Source organism: Besnoitia besnoiti, chromosome VIII (genome assembly GCF_002563875.1).
Source record: "Besnoitia besnoiti strain Bb-Ger1 chromosome VIII, whole genome shotgun sequence".
Classification (NCBI taxonomy): domain Eukaryota; phylum Apicomplexa; class Conoidasida; order Eucoccidiorida; family Sarcocystidae; genus Besnoitia; species Besnoitia besnoiti.
In genome coordinates, this window is record NC_042363.1 from 2,610,348 (window position 1) to 2,628,922 (window position 18,575).

The 18,575-nt window shown below is 54.7% G+C and overlaps 1 protein-coding gene across 1 annotated transcript; it reads left to right on the top strand.

The window, feature by feature from the left end:
• Nucleotides 1–332: 332 nt before the first annotated feature.
• Nucleotides 333–11,776, top strand: BESB_084920 (RNB family domain-containing protein; the record flags this gene model as incomplete). The annotated part of the gene is made up of 22 exons (XM_029366842.1): nt 333–627; nt 1,400–1,524; nt 1,768–1,866; nt 2,353–2,446; nt 2,753–2,901; nt 3,386–3,487; nt 3,848–4,076; nt 4,382–4,759; nt 5,119–5,198; nt 5,508–5,588; nt 6,300–6,372; nt 6,661–6,860; nt 6,998–7,040; nt 7,487–7,595; nt 8,097–8,249; nt 8,574–8,880; nt 9,202–9,359; nt 9,556–9,661; nt 9,916–10,167; nt 10,645–10,828; nt 11,199–11,337; nt 11,722–11,776. The coding sequence occupies 22 exons, from the start codon at nt 333–335 to the stop codon at nt 11,774–11,776; spliced, it is 3,411 nt and encodes a 1,136-aa protein (XP_029217302.1).
• Nucleotides 11,777–18,575: the final 6,799 nt, after the last annotated feature.

The window sequence follows — 18,575 nt, forward strand, 5'->3', positions numbered from 1 at the left end:
CTCTTATTGAGTTGCTCGTCCTTCCCTTCTCTCGAGGAGTCATTTTTTTTTCTTCGCGAGGCTACTGTTCTTTTTCGCCTCGCCGCGCCTTCCTCCGCTTGCCTTGTGACCTTCGTGATCTCGCTCTGCCGCAACGCATCGTTGCCTCCGTCGTCGAGGTTTCACCTATCTTCTATCAGCTTCTTTTTTTTGGTCTTTCCGTTTTGCCTGATTACGTTGCTTGTTTTTCCCTACTTTTTTTTGCTGCGTTTCTTCTGTCCCTGTTCCCCCTGTCTGCCGCCCATCTTCGAGCCTACATCAGCTCGTCTTCTTCGTTTTTGTCTCATTCGCTCATGGCGTACTCTCTGCTTCCCGGTGCGGCTGCCGCGCCGGAGGAGGAAGGGCGAGGCAGGCGGAGGAAGAAAACAGATCGCGAGGAAGAGGGCGAGGACGAAGAGATGCAGGTGGATGAGGCTCACGAAGAGCGCAAAGACGCGCAGGACAACCGCCGTCTCATCACGTTCCTCAAGGCCACGCGGAGAGGAAAAATCCAGAAAATCGTGCGCGAGATCTACCTGCGAGATGATTTGCCCTGCGGAATCGCGGGATGCTGCCTCTGCTACGACCCCACAGAAGAAACACAACAAGGTGAGAAAAACGACGCTCTTCTTTTCTTCGTAGCCCGTGCACGCCTGTCCCTTTGACCTGCCTGTAGCGCGCGTTCAGCACATGCACATCCGCATATGCGCCTCGTATACACATATGCATGTTTACAGTGTGTCAGTGCCACTCAGGCATGCGAACTTTAGCTTGTCCATGAAGTCTCTTTGAAAAATGACATGATACTGCTACCGTAGCTACACATGGAGACCAACTTAAAATACATATTCTGTAGACACGGATCTGCGCATTTGCTTGTTTTCGTTGCACCATGACGGCTGAGCGTGCGTTTTGTCTCTGGCGCTGAAGGCGCGCATCTGCCTGGTGGTGCATTTCTTGTTTGTCTCGTTCTTGATCGGCTGCATGCGGCATGCACTCCGGTAATATTTCCATCTTCCTTCAAAGCTTCGCTTTGGGACGAAAGCGAAAAACGTCTCTCCCGCAGCCTCCTTGCGCGTCATGCACTCCGTTGCGGCTGAAGTTTCTGTCCCATCCTAATCTTAGGCGTCTCTGTCGGCTCTTTAGCTTCGTCGTCTTTTTCTGTTGCTGGACTTCCTTCTCCTCGTGTGTCTCGACACTCCCATCTGAGTCTCCGTCGACTTTTTGAAGTTGCTCGCTTTCGAGTGTCTTTTTCAGTTTCCTGACTCTCGCTGCATCATGGTCTCTTCACCGAGTGTCGCTTATTCACCACATTCCCCCACTTTGCACAGACACTTCTGGCTCCCCGCTCATCGTTTCCCCTTTTTCTCTTCGTCTGTAGGCGTCCTGAGCATGGACGAGCGCCTTTTGCTGCTGGACGCCGACGTCGCTCTTCGGCACATCGATTTCCTTCAAGAGGACGCCTGCGTCAACAACTGCCTCCTCCTCTCCTCGGTGCTCGCGGAGGTAATTTCGAAGTTCATTTGCACAGGGGGAGGCTAAGAAGAAGCGATCACTCAAAGCAGTCCACACAGGGGGGGACTTCGTGCCTTTTGGTGTTGCGCGAGTGCGGGCATGTCTGAACAACACGGCGATCACCCACGCGCGCCGCGCTAGGGGCCTGAGGCGATGACTGACAAGGAAGAGAGACGAAGAAAGGACGCGAAGCTTGATTCCTCCCCTTGCGTTTGCGACTTCCTTGCCCCGCAGGTCAAGCGCCGGAATCTCCAGACGTACGCCGCCCTCATGTCGCTTTGCCGTCAAGCGGCAGACGAGTCGGCGAGCGAGAGCGCGCATTCCTTCTTCAAGGTCAGTTTTTTTTTGCTTCAATTGTTTCATTTTGCTTCACTCCGGGCACCGAGAGTGCGGGTGGCGAGATGCGGCAGTCATCTGTGCGATTTTCAAACGCGTCGGGAGTTTGGTGAAAAGCGTGACCTGCCGCACACCGCCCGCTGAGAGCAGCCTGGCGAGACCTGTCTGTCTGCGTCAAGCAGATATGCTCTGCCTTTTTCTAGCCTCCAAGGCCTGTCAACGTTTCCGTGTCGCTCTCTCTGGCTTTTTGCACGCATTCGTCTGTATCTCCGTCTAGCTGGCTACCTCTCTGTGCATCTGTCTAAATCTGTCTATATCTATGTATCTCTATCTATATCTATGTCTACATCTATATCTATATCTACAAATCTATATTTATCTAAATAGATGGCGCGCTTGCCACACCTGGGAAGCTGAAGCTTAGCTGCCTTCGTCATTGCGCATAGACCAGTCATCTTTTTCTCGTTCTCTTTTTTTTTCTAGAAAGAAGACGGCGAAAGGAGCTCGCGCTGCCACAGGAAGTTCGCAGCCTTCGCAAACGATGTGTTTCGATCGACGTTTGTCGAGCGGCAGGAAGGTAGGGGCTTGCGGATTGCATGGACAGACGCAGGCTCTTGCTTCGAGAAAGCCGGCTCCTGACGCGAGAGAAGAGCTTCAGTTTCTATTTCTCGAGGTCTAAAAACGCGTGACTCTTCGGTCCCGAAGTGGAAGACGTGGGACGCCTGAGCGCCTAGGCTGAGCGAGTGCGCGAAACTAATACGTGCTCCTGAGGACTCGCTTTCATCGGAGGCGCCGGAGCAGATCTCCTTCGCGGCGCCGTGAGGTTAGCGTGACCTACAGAGCGCGCTGGTGTCTGCCGCGTGTCTCTTTTTCTTCTCCTCAGACGAGACGCTTGAGGCGCGAGATCGCCGGTCGCTCTTCGCAGCTGCGCGCTGGCTGTCAGACCACGTGCTCGCGGCCGGTGCCGCCGTGGGATTCGAGGAGAGCCGCCTGGGAAAGGTCACGATCCTGACCAACGGAAAAAAACGAAAAGTAGGGGACCCGACGCCCCAAAGTGGCACAGACCAGCATATACGTGCATTCATAGCGTATAATGCATATAGGTATACAGATATTTTTCTGTGAACACAGCCTTAATACGCCCCATAATATACATATATATTCATGGATACAGTAGCCTGGTTCACGCGTGACATATAGCTATACCTGGTTCACGCGTGACATACAGCTATATATATATATATATGTATATATATATACGCACACCTAACTGTACGTACGTGAGGTCTCCCGTCGGAACCGAAGGCCTGAGCAGGCGCCGAGGAGGAAGCATGTGCAGCAGGAGAGTAGCCAGGGTGGGCGGAAGACCGGAAGGCAAAACAGCAAGAAGCCGAATTTCGGGGAAAGCTGAGTGCGGTCTTCCAACCGACTCGGGCGCAAGCGTGAGCCCTGAGTCACCGCCTCAACAGGGACGATGAAGCGATATGAGAACGTCATTGTTGTTTGGGTTTTTCAGGCGGAGGCGCTCCAAAAGGGCCTCGACGCGCTGACCGTTCGCGAGTTCGTCGAGGAGATGCGTGCGGTTTTTCCTGCGGCGGGCGAGAAGTTGGCGCAGATGGTGAGGTCACGGAGCGCGAAAGCACACAAACAGGACCGTGGTCTTTCACTGTTTGCGTCTCTCGAGACAACTCTGAAGGCAAAGGAGGTCGCCAACAGAGTGCCTCACACACGCTGACGAGGCCTGGCGCGTGAACCTTGTCGCACAGCTACAGCGCAGCCGGCGCAGCGCCTGCGATTCGTCCTCTGGAAGCGTTGCCCGCGAGGTCTACGCAGCGCGAGTTTGCATTAACGACATGAGCAATCACTTACGCAGTTCGCTTCGGTGCGTGTTGTACCGCGGGACAGCCGCCGGTAGCACTTTGTCTCATGCAGCCGTGTGTTCAGTTGTTTTGGTTTCTCTTGTCTTGTGTGCGCGAAGGACGAAGACGAGGATGATGAAGAGGAGTCAATCCTGGCCTCGTCGGGAGAGAACGCTGCTGCGCTCCAGCTGCAAGCAGCTGAGAAGTTGCGGAAGCGAACGGCGTTCTACGATGCACACATGCGCGAAGAGGAGATCAACCGCAAGCTCAAGTTGGGCGTGCTTCACAAAGGGAAGCTCAGAATGGCTCATGACTGCTGCTGGCGCGGTGTCGTGCTTCTCCCAGGAGGTAGGTGAAGCACAGCGAGGCCATCCAGAACGAGATACCTCAAGCCGAGTAAACAAAGACATCATAGTTCCTAGACTACGACCCCATCATCCACGTCAAAGTATATGAGGAGGACCGCGACCGAGCACGTGTGCAGGCCAGAGAAGTTCAAACGCAAGACAGAGGGAAAAGGAGTGAAAACGCAGATGATTGAGCGGGCAGCATAGGCTGGGTGCTCCACTCTCCACTCTCTGCTCTCTCATCTTTCTTGCTTCGCTGCGAGCCGAGTTTTCCGATTACGAACGTCTGTGTCGGGCGGTTCGCAGGTCAAGAAGTGCGGATTCGCGGCAAGAAGAACCTCAATCGCGCCGTGGAAGGCGACGTCGTTGCAGTGCAGCTGCTGGCGCACGAGGCCGCGGCTAGCGGCGACGCGGAGGGCGTCAAGCAGGAAATCCCGCAGACGACGAGCGCGGGCAGAGCCGCAGCGACGGCGGACGAGAGCAAGTTTGAGGCTGAGGCGGAAATCAAGGAAGTCGAGGATGACGCGCAGCTCTTCCCGACGGCTGAGATGACTGACGACGAAGAGAATGACGAGCCCGCGCCGCTGGCGGCAGAAGACCTCAAGGGGAAGGTCGTTGGCATCATCCGCAAGAATCGACGCGAATACTGCGGCACGATTCGCCCGTTTGACAACCCCTTCAGAGGTAGGTCTCCTCCGGAATGCCGAAGAGGACTTCCTCACGGCGGCGTCTGCTGCCTCTGAGGGCGTCATCCTTGCGAGAGCCTCAGACGCGCGCTGAGGAGCCGATGCCCATGCACGTGTGCATGATTCCGCGTCTGTCTGTCTATCAGTCAGCACAAATATGTCTGTATCGCTTTTCCTCGTTCTGTGTGTTTATCTATAACTATCGGTCAACATGTGCACAGCAATCGTACTATCTGTAGATGTGTATTATGTGTACTACGGACTGAAGGCCACTGCGGGCGTCTATCTGCGACAAACACTCTTTCGGATATCCTCACTTTTTTTTTGGATTTGCGGCGTGACTCCGCTGAACTGCAGTCGAGGCGGCGACGAGCGGCCTGCCCTCGGAGGTGGTTTTCATCCCCGCAGATCCGCGAATTCCCAACATCATTCTGAAGGTCAGCCTCCTGCCTCGCACGTCTCATGGCGCTCCGCACCTCCCTCGAGTTTGTTACACAAAATCTCGTTGCAGCGTTACCGACATTCGTACAACTTGTGGAGTCTACAGCCTGCTGCCGGCAAAACTGTGCGGATGCATGCATGCAATGATCCACACACACTTCTTTTCGTACGACCCGTCCATTTCCGCTTGCCTCACTCGGGCATTTTCCGTTTTCTTGTCGCGCTTGCGGCGGATACGTCTGCGTCGACGGTGGATGGTTTCGTTTTTCATTCTCTTGCCTGTTTTTTTCTGCGCTTCTCCGCAGACGAGACGGTTTGAGCAGCTGCTGAACAAGCGCATCGTTGTCGTGATCGACTCCTGGGATCGATTTTCCCGGAATCCGCGGGTAGGGCACCCAGCTCGAAAACTGTGCCAGTAGTGAAAGCCGCGCCAGCAATCCAGACACTGCATATAGTTTGTACTCAAAACGCCGACTGTTTTCAAGAGCGCGCACATTTAGAGGGCTTATCAAGGCACTCACGCAGTCTATAGGCGAGTAGTTTATCAGAGATTAGGAGTGTCTTCGTTTTTCTATGATCAAGCATGTGTCGAGTGGTTGGCGGACGCGTAGAGTGCCGTGGCGAGGACCGAGCATTCACCGGCGCCTCAAGACGCTCAAGAAAGCCGCGCATTTCTGTTTGAGCTCGGCGCTTGCACACGGGGATTCAAATAGCCGCCACTCTGCCGGATTCCTGTGGCAGGCCTCGAACGCTCGTTTCCTAGGCCCGTGATTGCTTTCCACGGTTTATTGAAGAAGTATATGTATGCGGAGGCACACGTGTATAATCCGTTTGGATTATCACGCCGTATGCCAACGGAACTCCTACTGTGCGATGAACGTGTGCGCGGCTTCCTTAATAGCGGAAGAGGAGCGGAGAGACAGCCCCGTATACACGAATACCTGCGTGGTTTCTCGGCACACCGAGACTGAAATGGGTTCAATAATAACTTGAAAATATCCTTCTACATATTTAATAGGGAAGAACCCATTGAGTAATTTTTTCTCTTTAGCACTGCTTTTTGACTGTCATGGCAACTCTCTGTGTGCTTTCTGCAGGGGCACTGGACGGAGATTCTGGGCGAGTTCGGGACTGCAGAGGCCGAGGCGAATGTGATTCTTCGCGAACAAGGCAAGACTTAGCGAAGGGCTTCGATAGCGTGATAGCAGGGGGGGGGGGGGGGGGGGGGGGGGGGGGGGGGCGGGCGCGCAGCGGAGATGGACATTCCGAGAGCCCGTAAGCGACAGACAGGCCGGGGCGGACAGCGCAGGAGTCAGGCAGGCAGGAAACAGCTCGGTCTTTTCGCTGGGTTTGTCGACTGTGCCTTTTGGGACCGTGTTAGCCACTCCAGTTGGCCTTTCTCGCCGCGACTCGCGTTGCGTCACTTTGTGCTTTCGCCTCCGTTGCTGCTGTCCTCAGGCGTCGTCTCCCGCGACTTCTCGCTGGCCTCAATGCGATGCTTGCCGCCCAAAACCTGGTCGTTCGCGGACATGCCCGAGGCTGAGCGACAGGCGAGACTCGATCTTCGCCACGTCTGCGTCTGCTCTGTGGATCCGCCGGGCTGCAAAGACATTGACGACGCGCTCAGTCTGGAGGTGCTGGAGAATGGAAACTACCGAGTGAGCGAAAATCCGTGCGACAGGCTTCTCCCCGCGGGCTCCCGGCGCCCTCGCGCGCTGGCGGCGCTGCAGATACGCGACACGCAGAGAGTGACAACAACCGCAGTGCTGGTCCGTGCCCTGTTTGCTGCGCTCAGGTCGGCGTCCACATCGCAGATGTGACGTACTTCCTCAAGGAAGGTAATGCGCGACAGAAGGCGCTGACCGCGTTGGCGGCTGGAACCGAAAGAGCTGAAGACTCTAGAAGCGCTGTGCCGCCGGCTTTCTTAAGGGGAAAACTCGCCTGTCCCGCGAGTTCACGCAGGCGAGACTGAGGTCGCTGCCCTGAAGGGCTGCGCGTCAGAGCCAATCGATCACTCAATGTCGTGCAACATATCCCCACATGAAAGCCCCTACACACAAGCGTGTGTGTGCCTATTTGTTGGTTTTAAAAGCGCGAACACGCGTGGCAGCCGCCCTGATCTCTGCTAGCGGCGTTGCTGCGGCTAGCGCGAAGGGAAGAGAAAGAGCGCTTGCGACGCAGAGACCACAACGGCACAGTTGATTGAAACTCTGGTGGACGCGCACATGGGCGTGTGAGCAGCGTTTGTTGCTTTCTCGCATTTTTCCTCTCCTTGGCTCTACAGACACGGCGCTGGACGAAGAGGCTTCTGAGCGATGCACCACAGTCTACCTAGTGGAGCGCCGAACGGACATGCTTCCCTCTCTGCTGACTACCGATCTGTGCTCCCTTGTGTACGTGTCCCGCCACGCATCGACAGTTCTGAGTCGTCTTTTTCGCCGGCTGCTTCCACAAAAAATATCCATCCGATATCTGAGCATCCGCGTGGCTTCGCGACGCCAGTCTCTCTCGTCAGATATATATGTGCATATATATAGATATATATACATTTATACAGGTGTATGTTTTGGTGGCTGGTTTGCGTGCTCCGTGGGGGCTTGTCAGTTTTTTCTTGGCGGAGCCTTCGCACAGTTGATTTACGGCTTATAGATTTCCACAGACTGCCGGTTTCTGTTTGGTATGCGCTACGAGTGGATTGTCTGCAAAACGTCTGCGACACAACCTGTTGATATCCTTTTATCTTGATGCGCCGAAGGAGTGGCGCACTGCCCGATTCCTCACAGTCGTGTGCTGAAGTGCATTTTCAAGCGCTTCGACGAGTGGAAAAAGCCCCGAAGTGTTTTGCCTGTCGGCGACGTTTGACTTTTTCTTTGGCTCCGTCGTTATTTTTGCAGCGGGGATCAAGATCGTCTCGCCTTCTCTGTGCTGTGGGAGATGACCTCGGAAGGCGATATTCTCTCTTCGTCTTTCCACAAAACGTTCATCCATTCGCGCGCGGCGTTGACGTATGCGGAGGCGCAAAACATGATTGACGACCCCGGCGACAAGTGAGGACTCGCGGCGGCTTTCGGACTGGGAAAGCTCTCAGCGCAGCGCATGCAGGCGGAGGAACAAGGCTTTCAAAGGCATCTGAGCGCCACACGCTGGCGAAAACTGACCGAGAGGGTCAGTTTTCGTGCCTGCGAGGTGTCGCTGTTCGGCGCCTGCATTGAGGCATGCACATCTGTGTTGTTTGCACGACTCGCACACACTTTCACCAGGAGGCGGGATAAGGAGATATTCTGCGCGACAAGCAGGCTGTCAGCCGCCTGCATGCGCGGCGTTGGCGCGGAGGGACGATTCTTGCGCGTTTCGCCTGTGTGTCTCTGCAGAACGGAGCTGGCGGAGAACCTGCGCAGACTGCTGTTCATTTCGCAGGTCATCCGGCGCAAGCGCATGGAGGCTGGAGCGCTGCAGCTTGCTTCGCCGGACGTGCAGATTATTCGCGACACGTTGAAGGACGCGGGCGAGGAGGGCGAGGCAAAGGCCAAGCGCCAGCGGCCGGCGAAGAAGCCGCAGGGCGAAAGCGAAGCGACGGCCGGGGCAGACCCGCCCGATGACGAAAACTACGCGGAAGAAGTCTCCCAGGAGGAGGCTTCAGACATCGCCCTGTACCAAGCTCGCGACACAAACAGAATGGTGCGCAGGCGTGGAAAAGACCGGGCGCGCCCGAGGCACACACGCGATGAACTCAAACGCGGGCGGCAGGGCACCTTCCTGTGTGCATAGGGACATGGGGGTCGCGGGGGGGGGGGGGGGGGGCAGGGGGAGTCGCATCGGCTCAACTGTCGATCGAGTAGGGAGCTGGAGGCCCAGAATGACGGACTTGCGCGTCGAGATCGCGGGGCTCTATCTGTCCCTAGCAGTCTGCTCTATCTCGCAGCTGCTGCGGTACTTTGCCTCGACGCTCGCGGTGCTGCGCATGCATGCAGTCCATTTTTTTTTCTCTTTGCCTCACAGGTTGAGGACTTCATGCTTCTCGCCAACACGACTGTGGCGGAGAAAATCGTTGAGTACTTCCCGTCTGCGAGTTTGCTTCGCCGACACCCCGACCCCAAGGAGAAGCAACTCCAGATCCTCAGCGAGCTTCTGAAGGGACGTGGCATTCACAACTTCGAGTAAGGCGCCGCTGCACTGGAGCATGCGTTCTGTCTGGCGCCTGCAGGCGTCCTTCCGTGGCTCTGTGTGAACAGCGATAGTGCTTCTTCTGGTAGGGCCTCAGCTCGATGCAGCCCTGCGGCACGGGTGATGGCCGCCGGCGGCTTCTTCTCTACGGCTCACGGTTGCTCGCTTTCTGTTTTCACTGCTCTGCAGCTTTTCGTCTTCCAAACGCCTTGCGGCCTCGCTCAACGCCGTGGCAAAAGCGGCACCGGACCTGGACTTTCTCGTGCGCATTCTGACCACACGCTGCATGAACCAAGTAAGGCGTGGATCTGTACCATGAAACAAAATTGCTCTTTTTTGGAAGCGCGTCCTTGCGAAGACTCCAAATATCTAGAAAAGTCGCACTCCAAAGGAGCTCTGGTGAATCTACAGATCACAGCGCAGCTATCGAGTTTCGCTACAGCGCTGCATGCACAGGAAAGCCCCTGCGTTTTTGACTACGGGCAATTCAACTGAGCGACTCAACACCTCTACTTCGCTGGCGGGTTTCCGGCTTCTTGTGTTTCGCAGGCTGTCTACTTCAGCTCTGGAGATATTTTGTCGAACGCGCAGTCCTCGAAGCCGTCAATCACGTCCTCGCTGTCTTCCGCGCCTTCCGCGCTGGAAGTCAGCCCGTACTTCCACCACTACGGGCTTGCTGCGCCGCTTTACACACACTTCACTTCGCCAATTCGAAGATACGCCGACGTAATTGTCCATCGAATGCTCGCGGCAGCCGTGGGCATCGCCGATGTGCCTCGGGTTTGCCGAAACAAACAAAAGGTACGGGAGTCTCTGGCGGGCGCCAATTGAAGCCTCCGGGGCGAGATGCGTTAGGAGGCGAACCCAAGCACACCTTAGCAACAGCAGAGAAGTGCACATTGACGCAGCCGCGTTCTCGAGATGGTTTGGTACCTCCTATTTTGCGGAGTCCATTTCGCGTGTTGGGCTTTCCTCCACTGATCATCGAGATCGCGGCTCGTCGGTGGACACGCTCACGTAGCCGTTGATATATCGGCTGCAGTGCGGCAAGCCCTCAGAAACGTATTCCTGCGTGCGCAGGGAGGCGTTTGCCATCTATTTGCTGCGTGCACAAATCACAAGTTTTTTCATATGTCTATGCGCACCTGCGACATCCCGCGCTCCCTACTGTGTTTTCCCGGACTGCGGCGTCTACAGGTCTCGGTCTTCGTCTGTGCGTCGCCATTTCAGCCGGTTACGCTGCGTTGATGCGTGTTTGTGTGTGTGCGGCCCTGCCAGCTGTCGCAGCAGTGCGAGCTGCTCAACCTCAAGCACCGGAACGCGCAAGTCGCGGGTCGGAATAGCGTGCAGTATCACGTGTATCTGTACTTCAAGCACAAGGGCGCGAAGGAGGCTGTCGGGACAGTGACGAAGGTCAAGAAGAACGGCGCGTTAGTCTACATCCATAAGTATGGCCTCGAAGGTAAGTCGAATACACCGCCCAGCAAGCGTCGCGCTCGAGTAAACCAGTATAGCACTTCCGCCAGCCTCTTGAAGCAGACGGAGTGGAAGCATCAGGAAGCGAAAAGACGTGCCCGAGGGACACGCGACTTCTCAGTATCCGGGTGTTCATGTACGCTAAGCAGTTCAAGCGCTTTTTCAGTGGAGAGGGCAACCCGGCAAATAGTGGATATTTCTCTCCACTGCGAGCCCCACCCTTGAGGGCACCGCTTTGGCTCGCTCGGCAGCTCAGGAACAGCCCGTGCGACCAGCGCAAACGGTATACGCGAGCGGGTACGCGTGACTGGTGCCTTCGTACGGATGACGCGTTTTGCCTCGTTAATCCCTTATAGGTATCGTCTTCTTCAAAGAGCAGGAGTACGCATTTGACGCGGACAAGCAGCATTTGACGCATCGCAGCTCAGGGGAAACTATTCAAATATTCGACTCGCTTCTCGTCCGGATCGAGGCGGAGCACTCAAATGAATTCAGGTAAGCCTTGGGCGGCGTGATGGCACTTTGTAATTGCGTGAGCAACAGTCGACACCGCGTTGAACCGTGTCGTAGTCGGCAGCTTCGAGCCTGCGTGTGTCCTCCAGGATCATTTGGGCAGAGAAACGCACCAGCCATTCGTTGAGTTGTGTCAAGGGTACATACAAGACGTTTTCAGAGTGGCCGCGCGACGAAGTCATGGCTTGATGCTTCGGCCCTTCGACCGCGCCCCTTGCCTTTCTGCACGAGCGCCGGCCACAGTTGCCCAAGTACTGACTCATAACATCACACACACCCCCCACATATTTCTGTTTATCGTGAAGGGCCCGTGCGATGGCGCTGCTAAGAGGTACGCTCGTTTCTTGTCCTGTTACGTCGACTTAGGCCATCGGTGGCAATGAAGCTGATCCGCAAGACGACTGATCAAGACAAGAAGTAGAAGCGGATTCTAGGCCCGCGCTCGTCTGCTCAGTACATTCTGCGGAACCTGATTGTTGCTTTGGTATTCTCTACCCAGTTCCGGTCACCCCTGTTACCTCTTCGCCGAGCACTTCGCGCAACCGCGTGTGACGTGTCAGGTGGTCCTCGTTGCGAGCGCCACTCTGAGTCCGCTGCTGCAGTTTTTGTTAAGCGATGCTCCGTTTGTGCGAGCCACCTTTCACAAATGCAAGTGTCCATGCAAATATGTAGTCATGCATGCGCATTAACAATCCGACGGACAGAACAGAATCTCGAGGAAACGGAATAAGTCGTTCGTGAGTGCCAAGCACCGAACGCGTGATTCTTCTGTTCAACGGCGGTCGCTCACGCAATGAGCAGAGGAAGCTGCCATTATTTCTGGGCTCGGGTATGCCACAGGCGACCTAACGAGGTGGAAATGCAGCGCCGTTGGACTGCAGAATACGTCGCGTGCGAAAACTGCAGGCTTAACGTAACGGAAGACGAAACAGCTACTTCCAGACGCTTGAGATATCCAGGGTATGCGGCAATACAAGCAAGACAAACCGTTTCAGTTGCTCGAACTACGGACGGCACGAGCGTGAGCGCTTGTGGTGACTAAGTGTAGTGCACGACGACTGCCGCCTGTATCACTTTTCAGCATGCCCGCACTGTCGCTTGCGTCTTCTCGGCATGTATTCTCGGTCAGTCATGCGTGATCGGAAGCACAAACCCCGCGAAAAGGACACTTCGGTTGCCTGAACCATTCCACGATTCCTCATGTAACACATTCCACTGACTGCTCTTCGGCAGAGAGGCGTGTGACGAGAAGGCTTACAAGTATTTTGTTTGTTCAGTGCCTCCAGCCCTCGAACGATTCGTCCAGTAACCTGGTCGTCTGGCATGTCGCACCGTCCAAAGCGTGTGGATATAAAGCTTTCTTCTTGCGTCTACCTTCACATACAGTCACCTTAGAATGCATGAAGCGGGCGAATACACCACCGGATATTCTCAAACTTTGGCCACATGTAAGAAGTAGAATGTACGCCACTGATGCCGTAGGTCGTCTGCCCTGGCGCTTCTGTTCGGGTACCGGTGGACAGTAGGCGGCAACTACGGAGCTATAACGCTGAATGGACACTTGAATCACTTCCCGCTCGTGTCCTGGTTCGACGCCCCTGTGAAATCGTCGGTTTTGCGTCTGCGTGCTATGTGGCTTCTGTGAGGACTTGCGTGGGACGTGGAAAATGCGGCGACTTCAAACAAGAGATCCGTGCTACACGAGATACCAGAACAGATTCAACCGTCGCATGGAGGACGTGCCATGGTTCCACATTGGCCACGCCATTTCTTGTGTCGTGTGTCTCTGCTGTTAGGCAAACCCGGAATGCAAAATGAAACTGCTGTTCTGTCACAGGAGCGAAGGGGCGAAGAGTCATGCCTCCACACGATCAGCTGATCTGCTATGAGCCGTACTATGCACAAGAACATCTCGCCCCAACTCGTGACTCGCCACTTGCATGGACACCATGACTCTGACGCGGACAGAATCCGCGAATACTAGCTGTCCCCACTGGAGATGGTGGAATCAGCGACACCTACACGCCAGTCGTTCGTCATTCCTGGGTAACGCCGCAAGGAAACACGTCTGAGCATCTAGCAGCGTTGGCGTTTCCCTAAGCTTCAGTCGCCAACAACTCTTGATGGAATGCCGCGGTGCTGTAGTTGTCCCAGACGTCTCTTGGTCTGTGCGCTTCGTTATTTGCTCGCACTAGCGCTTCACTGCAAGGACCTGCTACTTGCTGTGTAAAAGAAGACCAGTACAAATACTCTTCGACGTGCCCGTATTCTTTATGAGAGCGAAATGTTGCTTCGACTGCTGTCCATGCTACGAGATTGGAGGGCACACTACTGGACTGTTTGTGCAGAGTCCCCGGGCTTAGTTACTGCAGGGTCTTCTACGGCGCCAAGAGAAACCCCCGTGTCTACTATGCAATATCGACCTACGTGCTGTACCGAGCAGGAGAGAGGCCTTCCCGGGCGCCCGCTCAGAGCAAGAAACTTCATGAAGCGGCACCCTGAAGGCTACTCAGTCTCCCCGCCTCCCATGTCTCTGTTCGGGCTAGGTTAATGAAGCTGCAGAGTTCTCCAGCATCAACAAGAGACAACGCTTCTCTTGCGCGCCCGCGCTCACGAATAATCGACCTCCTTTGCAGGCCTTTTTTCCCACTGCTACGCGCTCATCACTTTACCTCAAAGAAATACTTACTTGTTGAGCGAGGAGAGGCACCTCCCGTTGACCTGACGTCGCCTATCAGTAAGGTTCAACACAGAACGGGGAATGAGACACAGGTGGCGGCTTTTCACAGGCCCCTATTTTGGAAATGCATCGTGCCCCTGACGGCACGCCGCTGTTGACGCAGACTGGGTCAGCTGTTAGTTGTAACCACGTGACAGCGTACGTGAGGGGAATCAGACCGTCCTGCAAGAACTGTCTCGCTCCTATTCGTATCGTCTACCAACACCCCGCGTATACAGATGGGCCCGCCGCCGCGAGGGCATTACGACACTGTCCGAAGGCCTCTTCATCGTGTCGCCCCAGCTATTTGGTGACACGCGTGACCTATCGAGAAAGGCACGGCGTCACGCACACATCCCTCAATCTAGTAAATAATTGGTCTCAGATTCGTTGGATGCATACTTGTCCTGAACAAACACACGCAGCAGAGGGACAGTATGAACCGAGCAGTGGTCATCCGTCTGTGTTAGGGCGTCATGCCTGCGTCATCGATGTGTGGCCGTTTGTCCACGCCCGAGAGCTGGTGACAGTCACGTCATTGGAACCACGAGCACGATAGTTGGTCCCAGCGGCAGTAAATATCGCAGTGCCAAAGACCTGAAACACAGTGCGTGTCTTACAGCATCGTCTAGTAATCAAGAGATGCCACATGTGACCATCGAGCCTTCTGCAAGCAGTTGCACGAAAAAAACTCCTACACTAGTATGTCATCACGTGCCACAGGATTCACCCAGAAGAATCACCAGCAAGGAAGTGGCGAAACAGAGAGCCACACGAAACAAACACATTCCCGGGCCAGTGCACCACATGCTATTAGGCTTGTGTTTCCGGGTAATGCAGCAAAGTCGCGAGCTTGAAAATGCCACAAGCTTCCAATGCCTCCCAACTGCGAGCGCTACGTAACCGCAACCATAGTTGTGCTCATGAGGCTTCTAGCAGGCTTCACTCACCCGTCTTTTACGACGATCACGAAAATAGCTGCAAAGCAAACGTAAAACTGCCAACATTACCCATGTCGTAGCATTCACTATACCTTGTATCTTCAATATCTGATAGCGCTTGGTTTCATATTCTGTTGCCGCTTGGTTTGCTGGGCAGTGCCCTACGACCGCTGGCTTCACTAGGGATTGTCGCGGCTATTAGTTGAGCGAGGAAAACTGGGGCGACATTGGAATAACCTACGGTAGTTCTCGTGCAAACCCGGTTTAGTACCAGGTGACGCATTGCAGACACGAACCATTGGCGAAATTGCTTTGAGGTCAGAATCACCTATGGTGAAGTTAATGCTTGGCTCAAAACGCTAGTCAGAGCATCGCGCTGCGGTTCCTCCGCCACGCAGCTGCTTGTTCCCCTGATCGCACCACACTGCTTGCTCTCCTGAGACACCACTCTTCTGCGCGGTATGCCAACGTCACCTGCTGTTCCTGAACACACTGCCAGCTCAAGAGCATCCATGCAGATCGATTTTCAGTGCGTGAGTCTCACGGTTCGCAGGTGTCTTAAGTGGCATGCTTGGTCGCTGCAGTAAGAGGCAAAGCAAAGGCAACCACCACATCAGGTGCCCCGAGAAAACATGCCCGATGCTGATATCTGCCTTCTACTTTTCAATGCTACCTACAATTTCACCACTTTCGGGCCAGCAAAACGATTCGGGGGGACGTCCAGCCGGCAGCTGGGCTTACTAGAGCAGTACTCGCAGTTTGCCGCCACAGCATAGGTCTACAGTACCATCGCAAGAACTACACGCGTGCAACGTTTCTGCTGCTCTTTTGGCCCCTACTATGCACTTAATTGAGGGCTAGCCTCGACTTGGCAATCATCTTTTACAGTGTGCTCCTGAAATCGTACACGTTGTGGACAGCGGCCTTCTTGACTGAGACCGAGGAGTTGCTGCATTTTAAGCCAGGGCAGGCCTTCTGTCGTAGTAGTCCGTTCGCAGACCCATCGGCGTGTAAACTGTACCTTTTGATTCTTCCGGTTTGCTCTCTGAAAAAGAGAGTGAAATCGATATCCGGAGCACTGCATTACGCCAAGTACGGGTTAAACCGTTCGACCACCCTCCAGGCTGCGGCTCCTGATTTACTATGCTTGAGCATACGGGATGCAACACAAGGGGTAATATCCGCAAGACCACTACGCAATGAACACGACCGCGATCTTTTCCCCACAAAGGCGATCAAACTGCTACTGCGTCGCTCTCATCATAGAGTAACCCAGCATGAGATTTGGTCAATCAACGGCTTGCAAAGGTGTTAAACTCACGTCGTGTGTGAAATAGAGAATTGACAACACCAAGCTCAGAGCAGCGACAACACCAGCAAGGGCCTTGTACTTCTTGGGAAGGCAAGACGAGTATGGCCTGAAAAAAGAGCGTACCAGTCTCCCTTTCCACATGGGTACAATGGTGCGGCAATGCTTAATCCGTGACTACCGAGGATATCCACCTGCTCGCAGAACCGCAGTCGTATGGCAAGATGCTCACTGCTCATACCATGTAAAGTGCCCTCCTTGTCTTCAGCATTCGCCGCGCACGTGATCGGATCTGGGGTGTATCTCTCTGACCAACCACTCTGTCAGCGTCTCCCTCGAGAATAGGTATCCACTGCCCATGCAGACGCAAGAGCCAGATAAAAGAGAACCTGTTTTGCGCCGTTTCTATTATCTTAACTCACAGGAGTATTGCTTATATAATAGGGAAGCCGATTCTTGACAGATATAAGGGTGCAAGCTCGCGGCATTCCCTCGTTATCAAGAGGTGGCAATGAATACAAATACAAGTTTGCCCCTGAAGGACCCACTCATCTCACCTTGTACATTTCTTCACTGAAATTATGGTCGCTGCTGCCGCTTTCTCTTTGGCATCACGGGATTCAGTTACCCTCGTTTGCGTCGGGCTGACCGCGTGGCTCACTCCCGGGAGATCATCTGCGCTAGAAGCGTTACCAGTGAATTCCGTATCTGTCAAACTACCACGACCGAATACGGAACTTGCGGCGATGCAGTAAATGCCCAGTAGGACTACGAATCCCAACCATATTGGGCCGACCAGCCGTGACTCGCCGCCAAGACCCATAATGCCGGTTTTGCGTGTCGACAGGGGCAGGAGACGCTGTATTGCCACGTGACGGTTTGACTGCAACAAGGTATGGAAGTGATTATCCTTCCCAGGAAACACTTGCGTTCCCACGCACGCTGAAGTAGACATACTCACCAACCCAAAGGCGCCGTATGAAAAGCACTTGCTCCGAGCAGCCGCACGTGACCACAGACAGAGCCGACGGATTCCTCCAAAACAAGCCGTGTTTATTCCACGTATAATGGATGTGGCGATCGATAAGCGAAACAGGCGTGCAGCATCTCTGTGTCATTCCGCTAAATGTGACTCCCGCGGACTTTATGGAGGTTGCGTGTCTCATTCTGCTATCCCCGGCGGGGATTGGCTATGTTGTACCGTGTCGGCCGAGTGCCCCGCTCCCACCCGTCAGCAATAGCTCGCGCGGAAGGACCGGGGGAAGACCACGCCACTAGTGAGCGTTAGTTCAGTGAAGATTCCCCTTGAAACTAAGGGTTCAAGGCACACATGAGGAATTCAGAAAGGCTGTACCAAATGAACGGAAGGCCTCTGCACCAATTCCCAGCAGCACGGGCGCCGAAGGTGTACGATCTATTCGTTTCCCGCAAATGCACCGCAGCACCACAAATGCGTTGACATGGGACGCTCTCCTTTTGGAGGCCGCCGGGGGCGAGTATACGGTAGCACCAGTGACAGACCATCGGTCCTTCCTGCCGGTATGGATTGCTTTGTTGAGGGCGATGCACGAGCCGACACGCCGACCAGGAACTGGTGAGAAAGACGGCATTATTCCACCCGAAAAGGTGTCTACTTCCTACACCGTGCGAACGGGCTTCGGTGCAACGCTGCTCATGCTCTCTTTGGGCGAACCGCTGGCTCTTCGGTAAACAACCATTACAGGAGCCTGACTCTGTCGGGATTCATGGCACCGTTCCAATAGACGGTAAGTTTACTTTTTTAACTTTCGCCTCAATGGGCTATCTATCTGCCTGGACACAACTCGCCAAGATGCACATAAGCAGCGCGTCAGTTCCCCGTCGAGGAGGAGAGATCCAGCAGACTGCTGAGAACAAAGGAGGCACACATTCACGTCTACTCCTAATACACGCAGCAACTGGAAGCAAGCAGTAGCCTTTTATGATATAGCTACGCTGTTGGAGCTCGATCTCCTCCTCGAATAAACCCGTGAGGGGCGAGAGAACCGACTCTCGGACTTGTCTCGCTCGAAGCACTACTCTCGCCAGTGTCGGGCGCTCATAACGCGCTCCGGCTGCATTGGATCGCTCGTTCCCCAACCATAGGTCAGCACCCATTGCGTTTCTGCCGGAACGCTGCAGGAATGTTTCTTCCGTTTTTCCACTTGCGATTACGAGGTTTCTGCATATCCTGCGCAAAAAGCAGCCGGAGCACGGCGGCCATGCAGCAGTC